Genomic DNA, 24702 nt, shown 5'->3' with positions numbered 1-24702 from the left:
CAAAACACTTACCCTTATGATCATGACCAAGGCTGTTTTATGTGACATTAATTACCAGACACATAGTATGGCAAGAGAGTCATAGTTGCTGTTCAGCTTCTGGAGACTGAGAAGGCAGAACCTCTGCTCTGGTTTTAATCACTGTGAAGAATTTTATATGTTACTCATTTGACTTTATACAAAGTGACTTAAAACTGAGACAGGACCTACACCTTACACCTGAGACACCTGAGACAGGTTACAACTGAGTAGATGAGGGATAATAGAGATAATATTGCTGAAGGACCTATGTTCTGTAAACCACATAGCCAGTGGTTCAGGAGAGCCTTTTCAATGCAAAGTCAAATGCTTCAAATTTTCATTGGCATTCATTTCATTACCACTGAAAGGTAAACTTGTGTGGACAAGGATATATGACATACACAGTGTGACAGTACAACCACTTCCTGAAAAAAAGAGGATAAGTCATTTGCATAAAGTACTTGAACCTCCTTTATTACATTTATAAAATAATTTTGTAAATTGTGTGTCTAGGTTATTCAGAAAACTCAAACAGATTTTTTTTTACTTGATTTATACATGATGGCTGTAGATTTTCAAAGTGCTTTTTTGAGTAAGAGGTATCATTAATATGTCAGTACTCCAACCATATAGCCAAGATAGACACATAATGAATGAGAATGATGTTAATTTTTTTGTTGATTAAGTCATGGAATGTGTCACCATTACTTAGGTAATGGTTGAGAAAGCAAAAAGAACATTATTTATTATTTATTTAGTGACTGACCTAATTAGCTTGAGCTCTCAAACGCATGATTGTGTTGACTCACTGTGTTTGCACCTGTATTCAATGTTGACCATTCATTAGCTGGTTTATAATACAATAATTTAAAATACTGTAAGCAAGTGTTATTATTATTATTATTATTATTATTATTATTATATTTTTTTCTATAGTTCAACTAGACCCTCTGATGCCCCAGATTCCTATTATTCCTGAGGTTCCCAATGAGCTCATTCCCTCCCCCGTGGATGGTGAGCCTATCTGGGATAGTGAAGAGTCTACTTTTGACACCAGCACACCAACACTTAATTTTATAAATGGCAAACATGAGGTGAGCATTGAGCCTGAGAAGTCTTATGCTGAGAAAGAGGCAAGAGGAGATGTGTTTGTGAGCATGTCCTCTCAAAACCTAACACAAACAGAAGAAAAAACAGAGACATCAACCAATTTTGATCACTCACTGGTAGACCCTGGTGCAACACAAGATGGATCACTTGAGTCAAGCCAAGATATAACCTATCCAATACCCATTTTCCTCAGCACAGTGGAGCCAAAATATGTTTATGATAAAGAACAAATAATGGTAGAGTCTACTCGTCTATCATCTCTAGTGCCAGAACCTGAAGATGAGACTATCATGGAGGAGGGAATCTTAATACCAGATACTTCGCCTGGCATCACTGTTGAAAGAAGCTTCTCACCAAAACCACATCAACCATCTGCGTTCCCAACAAATGCAACTACAACAACTATCTCAGCTGTTGCACCTTCTAAGCCAATAGACACCATTGAGGAAATTTCTTTTCCTATTGAAGACGGGTCTGGGCAGGAAACAGCTACTATTCAAGTAGTACAAGTGGCACAGAAAAGTACAACATTGCAAGCAACAGAAAGTGACAAATTAGACCATACAATGGTTGCAACAAGTGATAAGACACCATTACTGCCATCTCTTACTGACACCACAGATATTACCTACTCAACTTCAAACTATAGGACAACAGAATTGGGAATCAAAGAGTATGCTTTTACTACAGAGACACCTATGTCTGCATCACATCAGACAGACAATATATCCTCACCTGACACCACTGAAAAGCAAGCTATTTCAAAAAGCACAATTATGATTACATCTTCACCAGACATAGAAAGCATTACTTCAACAAAATCCTTGTTTAAAGCTGAAGAAGAAGGATCAGGTGGTGAAACTCATGATTTCATTTTTACAAAGCCTACATTACAACATACTATGACAAATGATTTTGATGCCATGACACCACACAGCCCACCCCTGGCAGAAAATGTGGTGCTCCAAACAGAAGAAACATTATTAGCAAAACCATCAGCAGATAATATTATTGATTCCTCGGAACAAGTATTCTCCACACAAGAAGAAAAATTTTTAGATGAGATATTAGCTATAAGCAGTGTGTCTACAATGGAGAAAACAAGTAAAGATGTGCCATCAGGTACACATACTGAAACCTTTCCATTTTCTGAAGCTGATGGCTCAGGAGATCAGTCGCATATTATGTTGACCACAAAATTCTCAACAGTTTTTCCATTGCATACTACAACCCATTCAGTTCAGAGAGTTGATGAAACTGTGTCAGTAAAGACTGATTCAGAGGGAATGGAAGCAAATCAGGCTACTGTTTCTCCTTCAGCCTTTTCAAGTAGCTACACTGATATGGAGACAACAATGGAACCAGTTCAGTTTAGTGGAATTTCTGAAGAAGTCATACAAGAACTCTTCACTGCCACAGTTCAAAGTGTGATGTCAGAGGAAAGCTCAGGTCTTGATAGCCCAGCAGGAGAGGCAATAGCAACAACAGTGCCATCAAAGCCATCTGAAGTGCCTATTATTGATGCCTCTGAAATGGTCTTCTCAACAGAGAGCTCAGAAAAGAAAACAACTGATAAGTTTAGTGTTGAGTCTATAAGCCAAGCTTTGCCAAGTACAAAATCAGAGGCACTATTGCTCTTCCCAGATACAGAAGGTTCAGGTAATCAAATAACTGATGCATTTACCACAACCACTACAATTCCTGAAAGAGATCATTTCATGTCCACAGTACCAGTCTGGGATGGTACACTATTACCTCATTTAGAGGGCACATTATTGGAGAGGACATCAGAGAGCCCAGCCATTGCATTCAGTATTCTGAATACAGTCCCCTCTACAGATGAGCTTATCAGAGAGCAAGAAACTACTATAGCAACAACTACAATGATCACAAGTCATGCATCCACACTGATTCCTGCCTTTTCCTTGTCAGATGAAACAATAGAAAAAGTGGAAATGCATCACACAAATGGATCAGAGACCGAAAAACTATCATCAACCATAACAAGCGATGACGTCACCTCAATCTTATTACATTCTGCACCAGAGGATGACTTTTCTGGTGAGAGCATTCTTGATAAGTTGAGCACAACCTCTTTTATGCAAGTGCATTTTACAGATACAGATGACCAGGGCATGACAACAAGAGCAACAACACAGAGCGAAGCAAAAGAGAATATTACTGCTGCTACAACAAGAACTTTTACAGTTGACCATACACAATCACTCGCAATAGATTCTAGCTCAATAGAGATAGAAACAACTCCAGAGACTGCTGAATACAACCAAAACACAACTGACACAATGGTTGGAACTAGTTATTACAAAACAGAGTCGCTGTTCAATACAAGATATGTAGATACCTCAGAGGTTCAAATCTCAAATACAGTTTCTAAAGAGTCACATATTATTTCAGCTCCAACCCAAGAAATACCACAGTCAGAGGGTTCTGGTGAAGAAAGTGGAGAGTTTGAGGATGGTGTTTCTGGTGATTTCTCTAATACAGTTGTTGATTCCACTCCTCCTTCACAAGTGCCGTCTATAAAGTATGTATTAACAACAAAATCAGAGGGAGTTATGGGAACAGAGTTGCCAGTGCACCCGCCTGTTATGGAGGTATCATCAGATTTTGCCCACTCAACAGTGACGGGTACAGTCCTTGCCTTTACAGTTGGTGATGGTTCTGGGGAGCAGAATGAAGACATCCTTAACACTGCATCTGTCACATCACCAACCACTGTTACAACATTTGGTGTTACAGAGAGATTCACCACTACTAGCAGTTCAACAGTAACTGCTGACCATTTTTCATCAGGTACAGCTCAAAAATCTCACTTAGAGAGTATACGTAATGCCACATATTTAACATCAACTGTTATCGACATGGAAACATTAGGGGCCTCAAGCGGAGATCAAGAGTCTTCCATACTTGAAGGATCTGCTGACAAAATATCAGAAACAACTGAAGCAAGTAAAGAATATTCTATAAGAACTGATGAGGCGGAAATTAGTTACACAAAGAGCACATTAGATTACTCAGATGTTGAAACAGCTACACTTTCCGCAAAGTTAACATCAGAATCTACTTCACAAATTCCTTCAAGCCCTGCACAAACAGATTTAATGTCTTCTTCTTTGGAGTATGGTAGTGGTGACACAGAGGACACTACTATTGAAACTGAAGGGGCTGATGATGGTTCTGGTGATCTAGTATCCACTGTCCTTGAGTCATCTGCACCTTCTGTCAGTCCTATAATGGAACATGTAACAGTGACATCACTGGCAGAGATCACATCTGAGGGGACAGTAGATAATCAAGTCTTGAACCATGTTGAAGAATCAGAATTGCAGACAACTGAAGTAAATACAGAATTGTCTGTGAAAACAGATGAGGCTGAAACCAGTGAGAATAAGACCACATTAGATCACCTAAGTGTTGAGACTTCTACTCAGTATACATTGTTCATATCTGAATCTATTTCAACAATGCCTAGCACGATTCAAAAAGAAACTATGGCTGTATCTTCGGATACTGGTAGTGGCGACATGGAGGATACTACATCTGAAGTCACTGAAGATGAAGGTACTGAAGATGATAGTTCTGGTGCTCTTATTGAGTCTGCTGCTCCTTCACAAGCTCCATCAACAGATATAACAACAGAAAAAACAGAACCATCAATACACATAGGTATCAAAGACCTGCCATTGGTTGTTCCTACTTCAACCTTCACAGACTCAGTTGCCTTAACAAATGAAGATAGTTTGGGCAGACAGTCAACTGTAACAACTGTGTCAGTGATGCCAGGAACAGATTCAATCTATCTGACCTCAAAGCAGGTTGACATTGATTCTGTAGTCTCAACAACAGATGTTGACAAAGGGACATTGAGCCTTTTTACAGAGGATGGAGGTTCAGGGGATGAAATACTAGTTACTACCACTAGTGAACGTGTCACTGTAGAAGCAACTATGCAAAGTAACACACCCACCAAAGGTACAGCAAAAGTTCAATTGTCCCACAGTGCAACAAAGTTTACTGAGACTGAGAACACAGAAGACAATTTGGCAATTTCTACACAAGATTCCCTAACCACTAGTTTGCCCACAGAGAGTTCATATACTACGCTTGTGGATGAGGTCACTGTCCAAACCTCACCTGAGTCAGTGGTGACAGACACAGATGTGACTACTCCAGTTCTCTCTGTCATATACCAAGTTGGTACAGATAAAGAAGTTACAACAGTTGTCCCATCTAGTAGTGAGATCAGATCTAGCAAAATTACCACAAGGCTTCATGATACCAAATCAATTACAAGCCCTGTTATCATATTCACAGAAGAGATAAAAGATGAAGATGAACTTTTCTCAACAGTTACAGACAGCATGAGAGACCACAGCACCAAAACAGAATTTATTACCAAAGATGATATGATCATTGATGCAGATACTGTTTCTGGGTTGGAACCCTCATCACCTTTTGCCTCGACAATCATCACAGAGGAAGCAGCTGGCATAACAGCTGTCACCATGACGCCTCAATCCTCCAGCATACTGACAGAGGAACCAGAAGGCTCTGGGACAGACAATCCTGTGTTACCATCCTCAGATTTACACCTGTCTATTCAGTCAACCTTGGAAGGTCCAACAGCTAAAGGCATACATTTAAGCAGCTCAATAAAAGCTGAGGAAACAGAAACAAAACCAACATTCTCTGTAGATATTCTTGATGAAAGATTTACTGTTCAAACTGTGGCTCCTTCAAAGATGACTCCACACGTACCCACGTCCACACATTCTGCTCAAACATCCCTGTATTCCACTCATATTACTACACATTACAACACTGGAAAATCCCATCCTAGTCAGACCACCTTGCATATTACTTACAGTGAAAATCCACCTACATTTACCACCGCTGATTCTGTTCACACTACCAGTCAGCACAGTCACGTCATCACTAAACCCAGCCATACAACCACCAGTCAGCCTAAAACCATTTTACATGTGACCACTACCACATCACCTTCTGAGTTTAGGACTACACAGGCAACGCCCAAGACACATTCTATTGTGATGTCTCTTGACACAGAGATTGATAACTTCTCAGGAGACAGTGTCTCTGTAGAAGACTCTGGAATGCAAACTTCAACACCAGCTGACACTACATCTACAGATACAAGCTCACCAACAACCTTAACAGCAGATGTTAATTCTACTTTACATGGAACTGTATCTGCAACCTCTGGACATAATACAGAGAAGACCACTGACTCTAAACAATCACCATTTATTTTAGTCTCCCAGGACATTGGCACAGAGGAAGGCTCAGGTCTCATATCAGAACTTACAGTGTCTAGTGGATCAGATATCATTGAGACTACAACTGCTCATAAAACAACGACAGTAGTTTCACGTGGTATGGCACAGGCTACAGACCATAGTGAACCAAGATCATCACTCCCTAATGTTGAGTCAGTAACAGGTAGTACTTCTTCTAGTATGGAGAGTTCTGCTACAGCTGCAAGTACTGACTCATTCTTCACTAGTACTGTAAAGTTCTTTGAGTCATCCTTTGCACCTCTTTTAGACATTTTAAAAAACAGCAGTAGTTCAGAAACTATGCAGCCTAATAAGGTGCTACCAGCAGAAGAGCAAGTTTCAACTGTGGTTTCTTCAGAGATGTCATCTCCAACTACCCAAAGACTACAGCCAGCAGGCACATCTGTTTTTGAATCAGTAGCAGAGAACACAAAGATTCCAGGCATTATTTTTGATTCAGACACTGTTGGGATGTTAGACTTTGAGAGCACGACCAATCCCCTTGTAGAGGGCAAACCGGATTTGATTTCTGTTGGTGCATCTGAAATTGAGATTGAGACCACTGTACATCCAAACATGGAGCTTGAGAATGATACTAGTGTTAGAACTACTACACAATCTGACATCACAGTACAACCAACCACCAAATATGAGGTAACAGAAATAGTTCAAACAGAAAGAGTTGAAGTGAAAGATAAGGCAACAACAGAGACAGTACTAAAAAGCTCAGAGATGCCATTATTTGATTCAACCAGAGGAAAGACATCAAGCCCCTTATTGTCAGAGGAAGGCTCAGGTGATGTGGTTTCTGAAGCGAAAGATAAGGCAACAACAGAGTTGGTACCAAAAAGCTCAGAAATGCCATTATTTGATTCAACCAGAGGAAAGACATCAAGTCCATTATTATCAGTGGTTTCTGAAATCTTCACTGAAGAGTCAACAGCTGTCTCTTTTAAAGTATCAACAGATCACAGAGATTTTTCCACCACTCATTCAGATGCATTGGTATCACATTCTAAAGAAACTGATAGCACAACATATGAACCCCCAATACTCACAACATCAAGGTTCCAACATGAAGCAGTGTTTGAAATGACACTTACAGCCCAACCTACTAAAGATACCTCAGCAGCAGAAGATTTGTCAACAACAACAACTATTCCCATGGTATCTGTGTCCACTCAGTATACCCAAACCACAAAGCAAGGTGTGCCTTCAACTCAAAAGGTACCAATAATGGAGTCAGACGCTGATGTGACGCTGGATGGTGATGCTACATCTGAACCTTCTTTAGTAGAATCCAAACCAGATTTGATTGATTCTGAGACTTTCTCAAAGCCTGAGAGTGAGACTGCCCTTGAAAGTACTCCAGTATATGAGATTAAGACATCAGATAGCAGCACTGAACAGCCAAGCATTTCATACAAGAATCCTTTACAGAGGTTATCCACTGTGTCACCTATGGAACACTTTACTTATGAAAACAGCAAAGACGAGGTAACCACTGTCATACCGTCATCTGATGAGATATCACCAGCATCACCAATGCTACAATCTTATGATTCAGTCACTGAATCTGTAGATGAGGAAAATGTGTCAGAGGAACAAGAGACATTTGGTCAAACTGAGGAAACTGCAACTGCAATTCTGGAGAGTACAGACTACTCCACATCATCAGCTGATGGAATTCAAATACATTCAGATACAATAGCTTCTCCTAAAGATATTTCTGATGACACCACATTGGATGAAGGCTCAGCCCGTAATCCAGAGGCACTGAATGGAACACAGAGACCTAGACTGGACATGGACCTAGGATACACAGTTATTGGAGAGACATATGATATTGCAGGTATGACATTATTTTGAAAACCAAATTATCAGTATTTCTCAGATCATCTATACTATGCTTATGTGCTATTACCTCATATGGAGCCCTCCAATCATTGCTATGTGTATTCTCTTTTTTTAAACTACAGGTGCCCATTCATGTTCTGATAATGGATGTATGAATGGTGGCTCATGTTTGAAAAGGGATAACGTGCAGATTTGCAGCTGCCTACCCGGTTACACTGGTGACCATTGTGAAATAGGTATCCATGAATATACAATGATTTACTTTTTAAATTAATTAATGAATAGTAATGTATTATTCAATGATTTGGATTTCCTGAATGACAGTAGTGTAAATCTTGGATCATTCATGTAATCATTATTTAGATATTGATGAGTGCCACCCCAACCCATGTCGTAATGGGGGTACCTGTGTAGATGGGATCAACTCTTTTACTTGTGTATGTCTACCAAGCTACAGAGGATCTCTCTGTGAGGAAGGTAATGATATAATTCTTTGGTAATTTCATTCACACTTTACTTAGGAAAACGTGACTATAACATGCAGTTGCTGTAGTCATCTATGAAGACTCAAATTTCCATAGGGCTTATTCAGTTACACCTAATAAAGAATACCATAGTGGTATAAAAGTGCTAGAGAAGAATAATTGTATATACATTATGCTGAAATTATTCAGGGGTGATTCATTCTGGGTGTCTGAATGCTTACAGATAGCTGCTCATGATTCTTAGGCTTCTTCCTTTCCAGAAATGAACCAGAGTTTAAGCCAAGATCGATGAATCAGTAGGGCTACGAATGATTATCCTCAATAAACACAAATATTTAGAATGCCCTTTGTAATTGCAGTTCATTAGTTTATCAAACTAGAAGTCACCTTTAGATAACACTTTAATATGTCTTTAAAAAATTTTTTTTTAATAATTCTCATGCATATTATTGCAAGCATTGCCAAATTAAAATTGCAGCAATTCATGGGTTCTCTGTCAGCAGCTTTCCTTAAAAGGCCATTTCAGTGATTAACTGCTGGTCATTAGTATTTCTTCCAGGGTAAATCCATGCCATTTCAAATAAGTTAGGAAACAGTGCAGCCCAGGGCTAGTCCAGAAACATCCACAGTGATTTATTGCCTATGGCTCATTTGCAAATGTGAAAAAAAATAAGTGACATGTTCATAGTTTATATTCATGACTCACTTGGTGCAATGTTATGAACATCTGTCTCTGTAGAAACGCTGTACACGAAGATAGCAGGCAAAGTGGCCTCTTGAGCATTTAAAATGTTTAAGATGTTGTTTCTCAGTATCAAGTCATATCTTTAAACAAAATGCAATCCAATAATCTAGGTGAATAGACCTACTGGAACAGAATCTTTTCCAGATGCAGTTAAAACACAAGTGCTTTACTTGTTCTCACAGATCTCATTTAGTGTAGTGGTGTGTAGTGTACTACAAGGATGAAAGGGAGGTAAAATCACAAGCCCTCAGGAAGAGCAATAAAGGTCAAAAAGTTAGTATATGAAACATAGTCAGATTTATACTACCAATTTACTCAGTTATATACTTGCATTCACTACTCTTGATAGGTTTTAAATAAATTTAATTTAATAGCAATTAAATTTCTAAACCAAGTCTTTCTGTCAGACTTAAGGTGCATATTTTTTGTTTTTCTCTTTGCAGACACAGAAACATGTAGTTATGGATGGCATAAGTTTCAAGGCCATTGCTACAGGTATTTCCCCCACAGACGCACCTGGGATGTAGCAGAGCATGAATGCCGTCTTCTGGGTGGTCACCTTACTAGTATTCTGTCCCATGAAGAACAGCACTTTATCAACCGTAAGTGTGGAGGCTCTAATTTGCTTTTAAGACTTTCCAAAGTTAATTTTGTCAGTATTGCCCATATGTAACACTACTAATATGTAAATAAATAATGATTGTAAGTAAGTAAATAACAAGTCAACCAGTACAATTTCATATCTATATATTTTAAATGCCAGAATTACAAGTTTCCAATTTAAATGATATGATTTAGGAGGTATTGTTTGACTACATAGTCAAGAAAGAACCCAAGCTGATTACTGAGCAGAAGACGTGAGGAATAGATATCTCAGGCCTGAGAAACAGGAAGTGAGATGTGTAGGCTAATAAAAAATTTCCCTTATTTTTAAAGACTGACCAGGCATTCCTAATACGGTGAAAGAATTAACCAACATGTACTCTTTTTTTTCCTGGCAGGCCTTGGCCATGACTACCAGTGGATCGGACTGAATGATAAGATGTTTGAAAGTGATTTCCGGTGGACAGATGGACGTATTTTGGTAAGAGAGTTAACTGTAATTTATGGATTCCTCCTGTCAGAGGGCATACAGTATCAAGTCTAAAAACAATCCTGATAAACTAAATAAATGTACTTGGAGAATTTAGATGGTTTCCTCTAGATATCATAGATATTTGGTTCTAAAATTAGTTCTCATGATAACTGTAGATAACTGGATTTTTGGGAAAGATTCCTGTTTCTTAACTTTAACTATGTGTTCATATAGAGGTGGGTGGGGGAGGGGGGTTGCAAGAACCTCCTCTGTTGCTTTCAGTGGTATTCTTGCAGCGGACAGGAAAGTGGCTAATTACTGGTTCAGGTCGTTTGGTGCTGATTGGACTATCACTTCAAAGATACAGCATGTATTCTGGAGCTGGGGAAATGAGCAAAAGCCTTGGGGGGCAGGAGATAAGCGGTGTGCTCGTCGGTAGAAAGACTCCCTCCCCGCTGAGAGATTAAAATAAACCTGTGAATGAAGCAGGGGGTGTAAGCTGACAGGTGTGGACAGGTACCAACTCTCCTCAGGAAATAGCAAGGAGCCAGCCATACAGATGGGCAGCACCTGGGACTAGATAAGTGAAGGACACAGCCCAGGGGTGCTGTAAATGTGTGTTGTGATGGGGTTGTATATGGTTATTGGTGTGCTCTTACATGCATATGTTTGTGAGTGGTCCTCATGTATGGTGTGCTTGTATATACATGAGAAGAGAAAGGGAAGTGGATAGGCTACGTAATTATTTGTGTGAATTAGGATGTCATTAAGCTTGTCCTAAGGGTTTGACTGTGGCATTACTAAATGTCTGCAGGAAGCAGTGGGTAGCCTGTGGAATTGGACTAGGGTAATAACAGGACGCGTGGCAAATTGGTCCATGCTGCTTTGAAGGGCTAGTTGTAATCCAGAATGTTGCTGAAAGATGGCAGGCATGAGCAGTGTGCACACAAATGGGGCTCATTCCATATGGTTCAGCTGAAACACACTAAACAAAAGCGCTGCTCAGCTGCTCAGTTGCTCAGAAGTGGATCTTTGTGGTTACATAGTGTTTGTTATTGTTGGATAAGTGGACAGTGAATTTTCAAGTGCATAAAATGGGATGGAAATTTGTGTGAATATATAAAGACTGATTCTGTTGACCGACCAGAAAAAGCTGTAAGTATCCCTTTGAAATATTTTCCCAGAAACATGTGTGACAGTGCATAAGGCATGTTTTGCATAGCTGCATAGATATCATGTAAGAGGCGGACACAAAATCAGAAAACAGTCCTCTTTGCCTAGAAGCACAATTATGTTGTACATTTCTTCTCTCATTGGTTTGAATTATTCCAATCTTAAGAGAGCCATAGTCAGTTCCATTTTTGGACAGTGAGCTATTTGAGGGGAATAACGAGAGAAAGGAAACTGGTTAAAGGTTAAACCAGAGCTGTCCCAGGAAATACCACTTGATCCTACTCATCTTGTATCTTCGTGTGTGGTTCATCTTCTGGTAACTGTAGCCACCTGGTTGTGGGAGAACACAGAGAACAGCTGATCAGTGGTCGGTTTGGAATGCACATTGGCTCTTGAATAAACCAAAATCTCTCTTTTGCATTTCCCATAAAATCTGCATTAATTATGCAGTGAGGAGTACACAGCACCCCCATGTGGACTCTGCCATGTACTTTTACATACTGTGTATAGTTGCCTTTGCTAAGAAGGATTGTCCTATAGGAAACTAAGCTGCTTCCTCTTTCCTAATTTCATATTAATTTAATCAATCTTATTGACAGTAGATAATTTGGTGGGCCCGCTTAGAGTCTATGTGCTGTACCAGACCTTAAATAACTTTTGCATGTGCCCTATAATTTGCATTAGGCTTATTTATACTGCCAGCATGCTTTACACTTTGCCAGTATTACGTCTGAAATACTGCATGTTTCCTGAAATTCAAATTGTGTTTGTTTTACTCTGATAAAAATGAGGTCTGTGTCTGCAATTGCCCATAGCTTCTGTTAGTTTTTAAAGTTCACATCAGTGTTCTATTACAGTGTGGGGGTAGACAGCTCCACCATGTGGTCTCGCTTGTGTAGTACTACCACAGGGTTTATAGCTCTGTTGTTTGTGCCCCACAAGGTTTATGATATCAGTCATTCATAACCTTCCAGCTAATACTCTTGCGTCAGCTAATGAACCATAAGAGAGATGAATAAGTCAGCATGCTGTCTAAGTGTATTACTACATAATTCAAATGATGCAAGAATGAAACGGTTCTCGACTGCTATAATGATAATCATTTTACTCTCCGTGGTGTTTTCAGAACAGTACACTTGACTTGTTCACTAATATGGGATGATATGACATAAATTAAGCTTTTTAATATGATAAATGTATTTTCATTGCTTTACCAAGCTCAAGTAGCACTGTGTGTAGTGGGGAAAATGGGAGGTACTTATTGTTGCTGTCTAAGAATAATAGTAACAAAACATCAGCTGTTTTTTTTTTTTTTTTTTTTTTTTTTTTTTTTACACAAGCGCACAGTGCCAGCATTTCATTTAGGGATTATATGTAATAAATACATGTAAATAATTGCAAGAACTCATACCGATTATGATATTTAGATTCACAATACTTATACTCTTTTCCTTCTCTTGTAGCAATATGAGAACTGGAGACCCAACCAGCCAGATAGTTTCTTCTCTTCTGGAGAGGACTGTGTGGTAATGATCTGGCATGAGGACGGCCAGTGGAATGATGTACCCTGTAACTACCACCTCACCTTTACCTGCAAGAAAGGCACAGGTGAGGATTTTGCCATCGTGATATAGAAATTCAGTAAGGGTGGTATCCATAGTACTCTATTTTACTTTCGATCACTACATAAACAGATTGTTTATACAGTGATATACAAGTTTGTGTCCTCTTACTCCTTTTTATCATGCCAAATGTCTTCCAATACCATGCCAAATTATCAACTATTCTTACTGTCTCTTGATTTTGCCTCATGATTTGGATTAAAATCTCGTTACAAAGTGCAACCACATTGCAGAAATGATGGGGTGTGATAATTTTTGCACTCAACTATATATTGTATGTTCCCATTTTAAAAACAGTGAAATCAATGGAAAAAGTGTCCCATATACTCATTTGTATTTGTTGCAGAACCATAAAAGGTTTTGGACAATTATATATAGTCACTGGCTCCATGATGCATGTACCTTTTAGCATATTATGATAGGAAACTAAACATCTCCTTATTGACAATTTATGAAGAAGTTTACACTTCGATTTATTTTGGAACATGAATCAGATTAGTGCTTCATATTCCCTTACAGGCTAAGATAAATTAGGCAGCAGCATTGTTAATGGTGTTTGTCTCCCTCCTGTTTTTCCTGTTAATAGTGTCATGCAGTCAGCCCCCTGTGGTGCCAAATGCTCGTACCTTTGGGAAGATGCGGCCTCACTATGAAATCAACTCGCTAGTGAGATACCAGTGCATGGACGGCTTCATCCAGAGGCACCTTCCCACCATTCGCTGCAGGGGAGACGGCTCCTGGGACCTGCCCAAAATTTCTTGCATGAATCGTAAGTCTTCTTGTGTGTTGAGCCTTTAAAAAAGGAACAAACGTGTTCTTAAAATGCTCTTTGGGCCTTAAAGAAGAGTTATAGAAAGAACAACATATTGAAGATGATCCCATTTGAAGACTGAAGTAGATGAAAAATATTTCAAAATATGTCAATAAAATAAAAAATGCTGGCTTTTTGGATTATTCCTATTTTTTTTCCTGCCACCTGCCAGTCCCCACCCACCAGCCACATCTCCCCTATCATACGACAGATCTCCCAACCAAGGAGGCTAACACTGAGAGACATGTGAAGCCAGGAAACTACATCTCTTCAAGCTGCTGCTCATGCTGTGTCAGAGGGCAGTGTAACACACACCCTCTTCCACATACATGAGCTCATAGACGCTCACGATTGGCTAGTGTCACTCTGATTGACAGAGTAGAGAGAAAATGCCATCGCTCCCACCCATAGAGCACGGCCAGTTTTGCTCCCTTGGCTCCTGGCCATAGATAGCTGTGACATTTTCAGGATTCGAGCTTGCAATCTCCTGATAATAGGGTGAAGACATTTTTTGTTGCGACACTTGCAAGCTAAAATGTGCTGTTTTCAATGGAGGGAGCTAGTTAGCATGAGTGGATAGTCATTATAACCTTATTTTATTTTTATCATTATTAACATTTGAATTTTTGCATGATGTTTTCCTGCACATCACATTTTGTGCTAAACATAATACAGCAACTGACTAATAATAGTTGGAAAAACACAACTGAATTGTGGAAAAAAGATTCAGTTTAGAGTTCCAATGTCAATAGTGATCTTACTAACCTGTTTTTTTTTATAGAAGTGTGATCTAAAATGTTCCCCAATTTCTTTTCCAGCCTCCAACTTCCAGAGAAGATACAGCCGGCGGTATCAACCCATTAGAATTTATGGCAGTCATCGGAAAAGGTCTGCAGAGGAGCCTGCCAGATCCCCCCAGAATCACCATCACCATGCCTTCAAGGACAACAGAACCAAATAACAGGCCTGCCTACTATGACACTATAGTCACAATGACTGTGATTTCTTTTTTAACAACACTCAGTGGACATCTGATTTAAACTTAGATACATGTGTGGAAATAGGAAATGGACAAAAATGGAAAAAGACAAGCATCTTGAGTTCTAGATACTGGAATCAACACAGTGCCTTTTCAGTATGTTAGGACTAAAGGAAGAGTTTTCTCAAGTATTTTCAGTTGGCCACTGAAAAAAGGACTGTTGCCATTTCTGCTGGATGACTGACTGATCCTTGCTAGTCAATTTATATGTTAGTGAAACTGTGTTTGTCTTTTTCTTCAGATCACAAATTGCCTTCTTTGTGCAGTATATACTAATGTAACTTCGCAACACTACAAACTCCAAGTGATGGTAGAAAGTCAGCACCATGTAAAGGACTTTGAGCCAGAAAATAGCCAGCACATATCTTTTTACTGGATGTTTTGTATGGATGCTGTATGTCAAAGTTATTTCTACCTGGGATTCCACAAATTCTGAAGAGCTACAAAAAAGCACAACATATGGGAGTTGAGACACATCCAAAAGACTGAACGAGGAAATGAGACAAAGACAATCCAATAAGTGCTCAGTATTCTGTACATAATAGTACAGACACTACAGGAAAAGGTGGAGTGAGCTTTGATAAATGATCCAAAAGGAATTTGTTATAATACCCTCACCCAAAGAACAATTAGGTGCCTAGATCAAATAGCAAGAGAAAAATCGGTCTGAAATCTTAAATTTAATTTTATCCTTAAATTCTCCAGTTCCTCAATTTTCATCCATAACTTCAGCTTTCATGTTGTCTTTGGTAAAATGTCAAACTACTTTTAAGAGAATGTACTTTGTGAATTGCTCAACAAGACTTGAACCACATGCTTTTTAACAGCATGCAGGTCATTTATTTTCCAAGCTGCTCCTAATCTTCTCATGGTTGTAGCTAATATACAACACACTGGAGATGTAATATGACCTGCATGCATAAATTTATTATTTTAGAGCCCAGCAAATCCATGTGGTGTCACTTGTGATTGTTAAGGATATTTTCTATTTAAACACAGAGATTAGAAAGTAATGACATTTGGGGTGTTTCAATGGGCCAAAAAAAGACCAGAATCTATCAGTCAAACTTTTCTTCATGGAATGTCTCAACACATCTCAACAATAATTATCATCCATTTGTTCATCCCAAGCATTGTTTTTTTTTAATGCATTTTTGTTATTTTGTCAGTTGTGTTTTATCCAAAAGTGCACATATCTTTTTATATTTAAAGTATAACATGTTTATTGTATAATGTGAATGTCTGGGCTATGTGTGGAAAAAACGATTTGCAAGCAAAGTTACTTTTTATACTTGCAATGTGTCACCAAAGAGACAAAGTTTATTCCATCCTAGTGTGGCCTTCTTGTGTCATAACATTGATGTGGTATGAAGCAAAAATAATTACATAAATTATTATATAATATAAATATTATTATAAGATACTATAATTATAGAAAATAATGGGTGATTTCAAGCTTATAATGCACAAAAGTAGTAATACATTTTGACCAGAAGATGGAGTGATTAATTTAGCCTACAAAAAGCACACAAATTCTGAGCCAGTATACTTACTTATATACTATGCTAAATATCATTCCTCCTTACATTTTCATTTGGACCTTCCAAATTTCTGTACTTTTCCCCCTCCTGCATATACACTATATGGCCAAGGGTATGTGGACACATGACCATCACAGCTATATGTGGGCCTTCCCCAAACTGTTGCCACAAGATTTGAAGCACACTATAGGATAGAATGCCTTTGTATGCTGTAGCATTAAGAATTCTCCTTTACTGGAACTAAGGGGCCCAAACATGTTCCAGCATGTCAATGCCCCCATGCACAAAGCGAGGTCCATGAAGACATGCAAGGCTGGTGTGTAAGAACTGGCCTGCACAGAGCCCTGACCTCAACCCCACTGAACACCTTTGGGATGAACAGGAGCGCTGACTGCACCCCAGGCCTCCTCGCCCCACAATAGTGCCTGACCTCACTAATGCTCTTGTGGCTGAATTAGCAAATCCCCACAGCCACGCTCCAAAATCTTGTGGAAAGCTTTTCCAGAAGAGTGGAGGTTATTATAACAGCAAAGGAGGGAATAAATCTGTATAATAAATGTTATGTTCAAAAAGCACATATGGGTGTAATTGTACAGGTGTCACATACTTTTGGCAATAATGTGTAAGTAAGTAATTAACTCAATTCTCAAGTAATTAATGTCTTACTGTCTAATTTTAATTTTAATTTAAAAATCAGGCTACATCAGTACATGCATATGTGGTTCCATAATAAAAGACATATAGTTTTTAATAAAAATGCTAGCTATAAATAACCAAGCAAGTCAGGTATAAAACTGAGTGTGATATCACTAGTACCTCTTAATTCAACTGTCTTTTTCACTCTTTACCATTATTACAATACATTTTACCCAGAATGTTCCTGTGGTCCATGTACTCCCCAATAGCTCGAATGACAATAGAAGGTTGAATTAAATCCAAGAATTAAGAATTATTAGTCCTGTCAAATAAGGTTTGCAGAGGCCTGGCTCTATATCACAGCTTATGTTAGCAAAATTGCTTTGTCAGCTGTCCAAACAAGGGCTGTAAAGATGGACTGATTCAGTATGGACAAGTTTCCCCACTGGACCGCCATATGGAATAAGGCACAAAACTGAGATACTTGATGTCTCTGACAAACCATAAATTTAAACACCACTGAAGATGAACTGTGAACTGAAATGCAGTTAATCTTCGGTTTAATGGCTGCAAGGTCCAGAACATAAGCCCCAGAAGGAAGCTTGTGCTGTTTGTTTTCTGTCCACTTTCCTGGGGTCAGGCTAAAATCAGAAGGTAAGGGATACTATGAAATATGCCCAGTCAACAAATCTGGCAGCAGCAAAGTCTCTTGAGATTATGAAGCAGGAAAGGGAGCAACCACTGCAAGAATGGGGAGTAGAAAGATGAGGAGAATGCAGCCTTGATGGATTTATTTTTAAAAGTCTCCTTGGAAGACACTGAGAAAAAACACATGAAAGGATGCAGTTCAGCAGATTTACACAAACTGAATTAAAATAATTTACATGAGTCTTAAAACTGATTATTTTTAATCGATCAAATGCGACTACATCAGGTTAGGTCACCATCAGCAAACCTGATACCCAAGCTGGACCCAGACTTGCATGCATACACAGATATAAACACTTAAATCTGCAAAGTAGCAGGTTTATTTATCCAAAAAGTTCAGTTGTATGCTTATTTTTTACAAAACATTTTGAACGTACAGTTAGTCACTACTCGCTACAGTAATTCACTCTAGGTTCTGCTGTTGTACCAGGCATCCCCTGATAAAATGATGCATGAAACAAATGAGTAGCCACTTTGTCTAATGCTGCTAATGCCAGAATATACTGCAATTTGATCAAAGTTTTACTATATTGTTTTTGCATTGTCTTGGACAATGATTTTATTCTTGCATATACTTAATCACGCATGACAAAACTACTGATTAAAACTTCAACTAAGATTGAATAAGTTTTGCTGGACAAAAATGTTGACCCTACGTATATATGCGCGCTTGAGAAATGAAACAAACATTCAAGCACTGTACTGTTAGTAGTTCACCTCGTATTATCCTGTGGCTTGTCTTCTATCCTTCTTGCTTTTCTTATAGGTTTAAATAGAGGAGAGGAAGCCTGAGTTCTACACAGTCTTCCAAGACAATCAAATGAATGCAAGTAAAATAGAATTAATAACAAGTAATATTAGTTACAAAGCAGGCTTTAGAAAGTCATACTTAAATACAGGTAATTAATTTAGTAAGCAATAAGTAGTAAAACAATGTAATGGAAAAATAGTTAATAGTACAATAGCTAATAAGTATATAAAAATGTGATTGCAAGTACAGACAGGTAACAAATTAAAGGGAAAAACAACATAAAGTGGTGTCTTAGTAAGGTGTTGGGTGTCTTAGTAAGCAACCAGAACATCTTCCATGGACATTGGCATAGATTTTACAAGTTTCTATTACTGGACTGGAGGGATGAACACTATTCTTCCAAAATATTTTCCTTCAGTTAGTGTTTTGATGATGGTGGTAGAGAGGTCTGTCTGACACGTTGCTCCAAAATGTTCTACAGTTTACAGTGTTCAGTTGGGTAGAGATCTATTGACTGTGAAGGCTGTAGCATATGATTTACATCATTTTCATCATCAAACCATTCAGTGAGCCCTGTGGCTGGGGTGGAGTCATCCTGGAAGAAGGGTCATCTCTTCTCCTGGAAGAGACACTCCGATAATCAGAATAGAAATGTTTCATGAGAGTATGAGGTGATCAGTTAGAAGAACTTTGTATTGATTCGCAGTGACCCTTCCCTCTGTGGTGGCCAAATTCTGACAGAAAAATCATTATTCTATGAACAAAAGTACAGAAAAAAAGTATTGTGTGAGAAACTCAAAACTATAATTGACTGAAGGCATACAGGCTATACAGGTTAACCTAGAGAAAGGTTAGAGTGTTGTCACCTTAGTTTTTGTTTGTTTGTTTTGTTTTGTTTTTTATTGGATCATTGGACATATTTTTTCATCGGAATAGGGTTTTTTTTTTTTTTTTTTTTTTTAATTGAATGTTAATTATGGAGACTAATGTATGAAGACTAAGTGAGACTAATCAGTATTCCTTGTGCAATGATGCTTGGTTGTAGCACACAGATTATTTAGTATGGATTTGACTGGATGTTTAAATGCAGCGAATAAAGTTAAAATGTGTGGGTTATGACCTGTAAGATTTGTACATACGTAAGTACATGAAAGATATAAACCAAAAGTACAATAGCTAATAATTATATAAAAATGTGATTGCAAGTACATATTGTACAGGTAATAAATTAAAGGAAAAAACAAGCTTAAGTACTTCCAACCTCCTTTTATGGATATGGTTTATTGAGTTGTTGTCAAATGGCAGTCTTGTTATGGGAAGTTATGATTTGATAATGTACTGTGTTGGAGAAAAGAAACTGCTTATTTTCTGATCTCCTTCAAATCTTTTATTTATGAGTCAGTAAAAGCTACAACTGTCATGGGAGGTGATAAAAGATAATGAATTACTTCCTGCACAACATGGAAGACATTAAAAAGAAGTTAATATTTGTGTTCAAACCACATTTTGCTTTCTTCACCCTTTCCTTCTTTATCTCTGTTTAGATAACATGGAAAGGATCAGCAATTGGCCTTTCCATTACAAAAGAACAAAACAAAACCTTAATGATTCTTAGATTTCTAAATGCAGTTAATATGCAACCATTTACTGCCTGTCATTAGGGGTTGTAAGGAACACTACTGTAATTGTTAGGATTCTTCTTTCTTCTTCTTCTTCTTCTTCTGCCTTAAAACAAATCATGCAGACCAAACCGTAAGTCGTAGAGACATAAACCTTATGGTCCATATCTCCTGAACCGTGAGTCCTACAAACAAAATTCTTTTTTCCACTGATTCCTTGGGTTCTCCATTTAGTTCTGCCTAATTATATTTTTTGCTAATTTGCATAATAACCTACTTTTGCGAACTAGTCCTAGGACTTTTGGCCTCTCTTCACAAATTTGGTGGTCCTAATAATTATCAAGAACATGTTGACATTTACAAACAATATGATCAACACCTTATTTACTCAAACAGTTGCAACTCATGAGTGTTTGCACGGATTTGCATGAAACGTGAAAGGCTCGTACAGGAGCCGATTCTGAGGCAATCTCACTCAAATTGGCCACTGGGAGGTTCCTTTTGTGTTTGTGCACATAAAGCCAATCATCACCTTTGGAAAATAAGGTGTACTGTTAAATTTCTATTTTTAGCTTGATTGTCTTGCTCAAAATATATGGAACTGACTTTTGGAACCTTTAGCTCCACCCACTCAAATTTGTTACAGTTTGCATAATATGCAAAATCTACTTTTGTAAAGTCCTAGGATTTTGGCCTATTTTCAAAAAAATTGGTGTCATACTACTTAGGAGAATGTAAACCTCAGTACTTATCAAAAACATTTAGAAACAATATGGCCATCATGTGCCAATCAATTCTTATGAGGTGGAGCTAATTTACTCAAACAGATTTACGTAATAATTGGTTGAATGGACTTGCACAAAACCTGAAAGGTATATACAGTAAACCATTCTGAGGTCATATGCAAAGATTGGGATGTGGTCAAACATATGGGGTGGGGCTGGACTAAGTTCAATTAAGTTCACTACTTTCTCATGCGTTCCTACTCAATTTAGCCACTGGGGGTGCTATTCATATTTGTGCTCACAAAAACAAGCATATTTTTTCTATATTTTCTTACACTTAAACTGTAAAATAATTTGATGTTTAGACAATTTAGCTCCAGAAATTGATGATAATATGTGAAAGCTAATTTTGCAAACTGGTCCAAGGATTTTTGGTCAGTCTTCACAATCTTTATATAAAATACTCAGGTGAGTGCGTAACTCAATTATTACCAAAAACATATTTATGTTTCCAAAATTGGGGTAAATTTAATCAGCAGTCTAATATTCAATAATAATCAAAATTTTTTTTGTTGATTTGCAAACAGCATGGCCTCTACATGCCTATCAATCCAAGGGGGTGGAGCTTGATTTACTAAAACAGCTATAACTGAGGACTGATTGTATGGGTCCACACGAAACTTGAAAGGCATCTTCAGGCCAATGTTATGAGGAGGTGCACAAAGTAAGGAGTATTGATGTCAACGGGGGCAGAGTTAAGTTCAAATAGATCATTCTCAAGAACCAAAAGTGGGATTGAGCTGAAATTTGGTGTGCTGAATCATTCTACTAATCTGTAACTGGATTTTAATGTCTATTGGGTTACATAAAAACAGGCCTGCCTTTAGCCAAATGACTTTTAGCAACATTTCATGCAACTTCAGACATTTCATAAGATCCTCACAAAACTTTATATGTTCATCATTGTCATATTTATTATTTGAGGTAACTTGGCAAGAACTGGCCACTGGGGACGATAGGTGTTTGTGGCTATATTCTGATTTTTCTTTTCTTTTTGCCATCTTAGATGGAACAGGGCTCTTTTGTACTTTTGTACCTTGAGCAAAGGTTATGTCTGTTCCTTTCCCATCTTCTATTTCATTTTTTGTTCCATTTTGTTTCATGTTCTCCCTATTAGATCAAGCTTTTTCCCTCCTGAAAAGTTCCTGCTCTTCTTGAGATCTAACCATCTTCATTGCCTTCTCTTGCCTCATCATCTGTCTTTAGAGTGCTTTATAGTCTTTTGATATCTTTGAACCTTATTTTTTTTCTGCCTTTCAGTTTCCATTGCCATAGCTTTCTTTTGGATCAAATACTTCCTTTCCTTTCCAGTTTCTTCCTGCCTCTTCAATTCCTTTTGCTTGATGTCAGTCTCCTGATTTCAGAAGGTAGTCTGTTTTGTTAATTGTTTCCTCATTTTCAGTTCCTACTTTCCAAGCAGTACATCTAAAGCTGGGACCTTCTTTGTATTTTCTTGAAGATGTGGAACAAAATCATGGCTGGAAGTAAAGCTTTTCGTTCTGTAGAACAGAAAGTAGTTGTGCTGGCTACTGACTCTCTTTGTTGAAATAAAAGCTAGTGTTGCAGAATCATTGAAAAGACTCCACTTTCTTTAACAGAGGCACAGTAGTGTCTTGCTCTCCGATTTCCTTCATGATTAACAATTCCATTGAATTCATATCGATCGTCATGTAATTTCAGCTGAAAATGGACTTTAAAAAAATCTTTCTGCAGATTGATGTCATCAAATCTGAGTATCTGAATGATCAATATCTTGGGAGTATAGATCAGGACAGATTGTGTTTTGATTTTCCAGTTCTTGCTTTTACCATTTGTCCTGTCTGCACATACTCTCCTGGGCTTGTTATTTTTGCTCTTAGACAACTCAAAATGTGTTAGTCTCCAAAGATTATTTTGTTTTTGCCTGAGGTGTAACTGAAACACAAACAGGACCGGGATCTCAGGGGAGCATGTTACAGACAGGACACCTTCCTTCAATCCCATTTCAGAATTAACAGTCCAAATTTGATGGCAAATAGATGAGCCAGGTTGTCCTTATCTGGTACACCTAGATACTCCATTTCCTTGTGTATAACTTAAATCAAGTGACCCCACACCTCAGCAATATCATGCTGGGAACCATCAGGTAACAGAAACCAGACACCACAGCTTTGTGGCATTTCACTCAAAACAAGTCTCTTCAGCTCAGTCAATAAAGGAGTAACTTCAGATGGAAGGATATAATAAAAAGGGTTCCGAAATGGGGGGTTTACGGGGGGGGTCGAAAATCCAACAAGATCAATGTTTCTGATTTACACAATAAAAGGATTATGGCATGCTTCATAAAGGATTATGGCATTTTTATTTGTGATTTTTACTACTTTCCTTAACGTGTGAGCAAAATAATCAAATTGTAATAAATATGGCATGATGCGGCATGTCGTCAGTTTAACCCTGGCCCAGCTGTTTGCCAACCTTGAAACACTCAATGACTGTAGCCTATGTATCATGTCACCATGTGACAACAGAGAAAATCCACATTGAGAAATTAATAACTTGCATCATGGGTTTTCTCGAAATAACAATCTGTTAAATAAAGAGAGAGACAATTCACAAGCCTGCCCATTATTTTAATCTGTTCCAGCTCAAAATGTTGGGAGCGTCATCTGCAGTTATCCAGCTGCAGTTTCTTTTCTGTGAAAAAGTGCATAAATGACTAAAACACATCCTCCCCCCTTATTGAGCCTATCATGGGAAAAACAGCAAGATTCTCTTCACACAATGTGTCATCTGTTACATACTTCCTGACAACACTGAGCTGTGCTATATTGTTAACGTCGGTAGACTCATCCAAGGTAATAGAAAAGTAGTTGCCTGCATTGACGTCACTTATTTGTGTCTCCTCTAATTGGTTTCCCATCATGATGGCACGATCATGAACCGTTCTTGCTGACAGTGGCATATCTTGTATTTTTCTGATTATTTTTATTACTTTTGGAAAGTCAGTAAACAGTTCTTTTGCCACGTTCAGCATAAATCCTTTGATGTACTTTCCATCTGTAAATGGTTTTCTGTTCTTCACAATCACCAATCACCTGCAAAGCTAGCACAGTTGATCCCTTTTGGTTGGGCCATGCTCGTAGCTGCTGCTGGGTGGTCTGCATCTCTGCTGGAGCTCAGGGCATCAGGACTTTTTTTTCTGCTGTCACCTGATGGATATTTCAGGTACATTTACATGTAATATGTAATATGAAGATTTTTTAATTGAATCGACACACTAGCTTTCGTGACTTGTGATTGTTTTTATTTATTTTTTTCCTGCCGTCGAGCCATAGGCACTGAAAGAGCCATTTATGGCTCACAAGCCATAGGTTCCCGACCCTTGGTCTACAATCAACTGTCTCTCTATCTCTCACAGAACAACCTC

The 24702-nt window shown here is 38.2% G+C and overlaps 1 protein-coding gene across 2 annotated transcripts in view; it reads left to right on the top strand.

The window, feature by feature from the left end:
- Positions 1–16584, top strand: part of vcana (versican a) — a 31383-nt gene extending 14799 nt beyond the window's left edge. For both annotated transcript variants that reach the window (XM_026931268.3, XM_053229010.1), the window contains exons 8-15: positions 958–8301; positions 8429–8542; positions 8670–8783; positions 9980–10138; positions 10538–10620; positions 13248–13392; positions 13993–14175; positions 15036–16584. In XM_026931268.3, coding sequence (XP_026787069.3) covers positions 958–8301; positions 8429–8542; positions 8670–8783; positions 9980–10138; positions 10538–10620; positions 13248–13392; positions 13993–14175; positions 15036–15178 — 8285 coding nt within the window. In that variant the 3' untranslated portion in view covers positions 15179–16584. The remainder of the gene's footprint in view (positions 1–957; positions 8302–8428; positions 8543–8669; positions 8784–9979; positions 10139–10537; positions 10621–13247; positions 13393–13992; positions 14176–15035) is intronic.
- Positions 16585–24702: the final 8118 nt, after the last annotated feature.

This window comes from Pangasianodon hypophthalmus, chromosome 24 (assembly GCF_027358585.1).
Source record: "Pangasianodon hypophthalmus isolate fPanHyp1 chromosome 24, fPanHyp1.pri, whole genome shotgun sequence".
In the NCBI taxonomy this organism is placed as follows: Eukaryota; Metazoa; Chordata; class Actinopteri; order Siluriformes; family Pangasiidae; genus Pangasianodon; species Pangasianodon hypophthalmus.
Note: the sequence above shows the minus strand (reverse complement) of the source record. Positions and strands in the feature narration are given on the sequence as shown.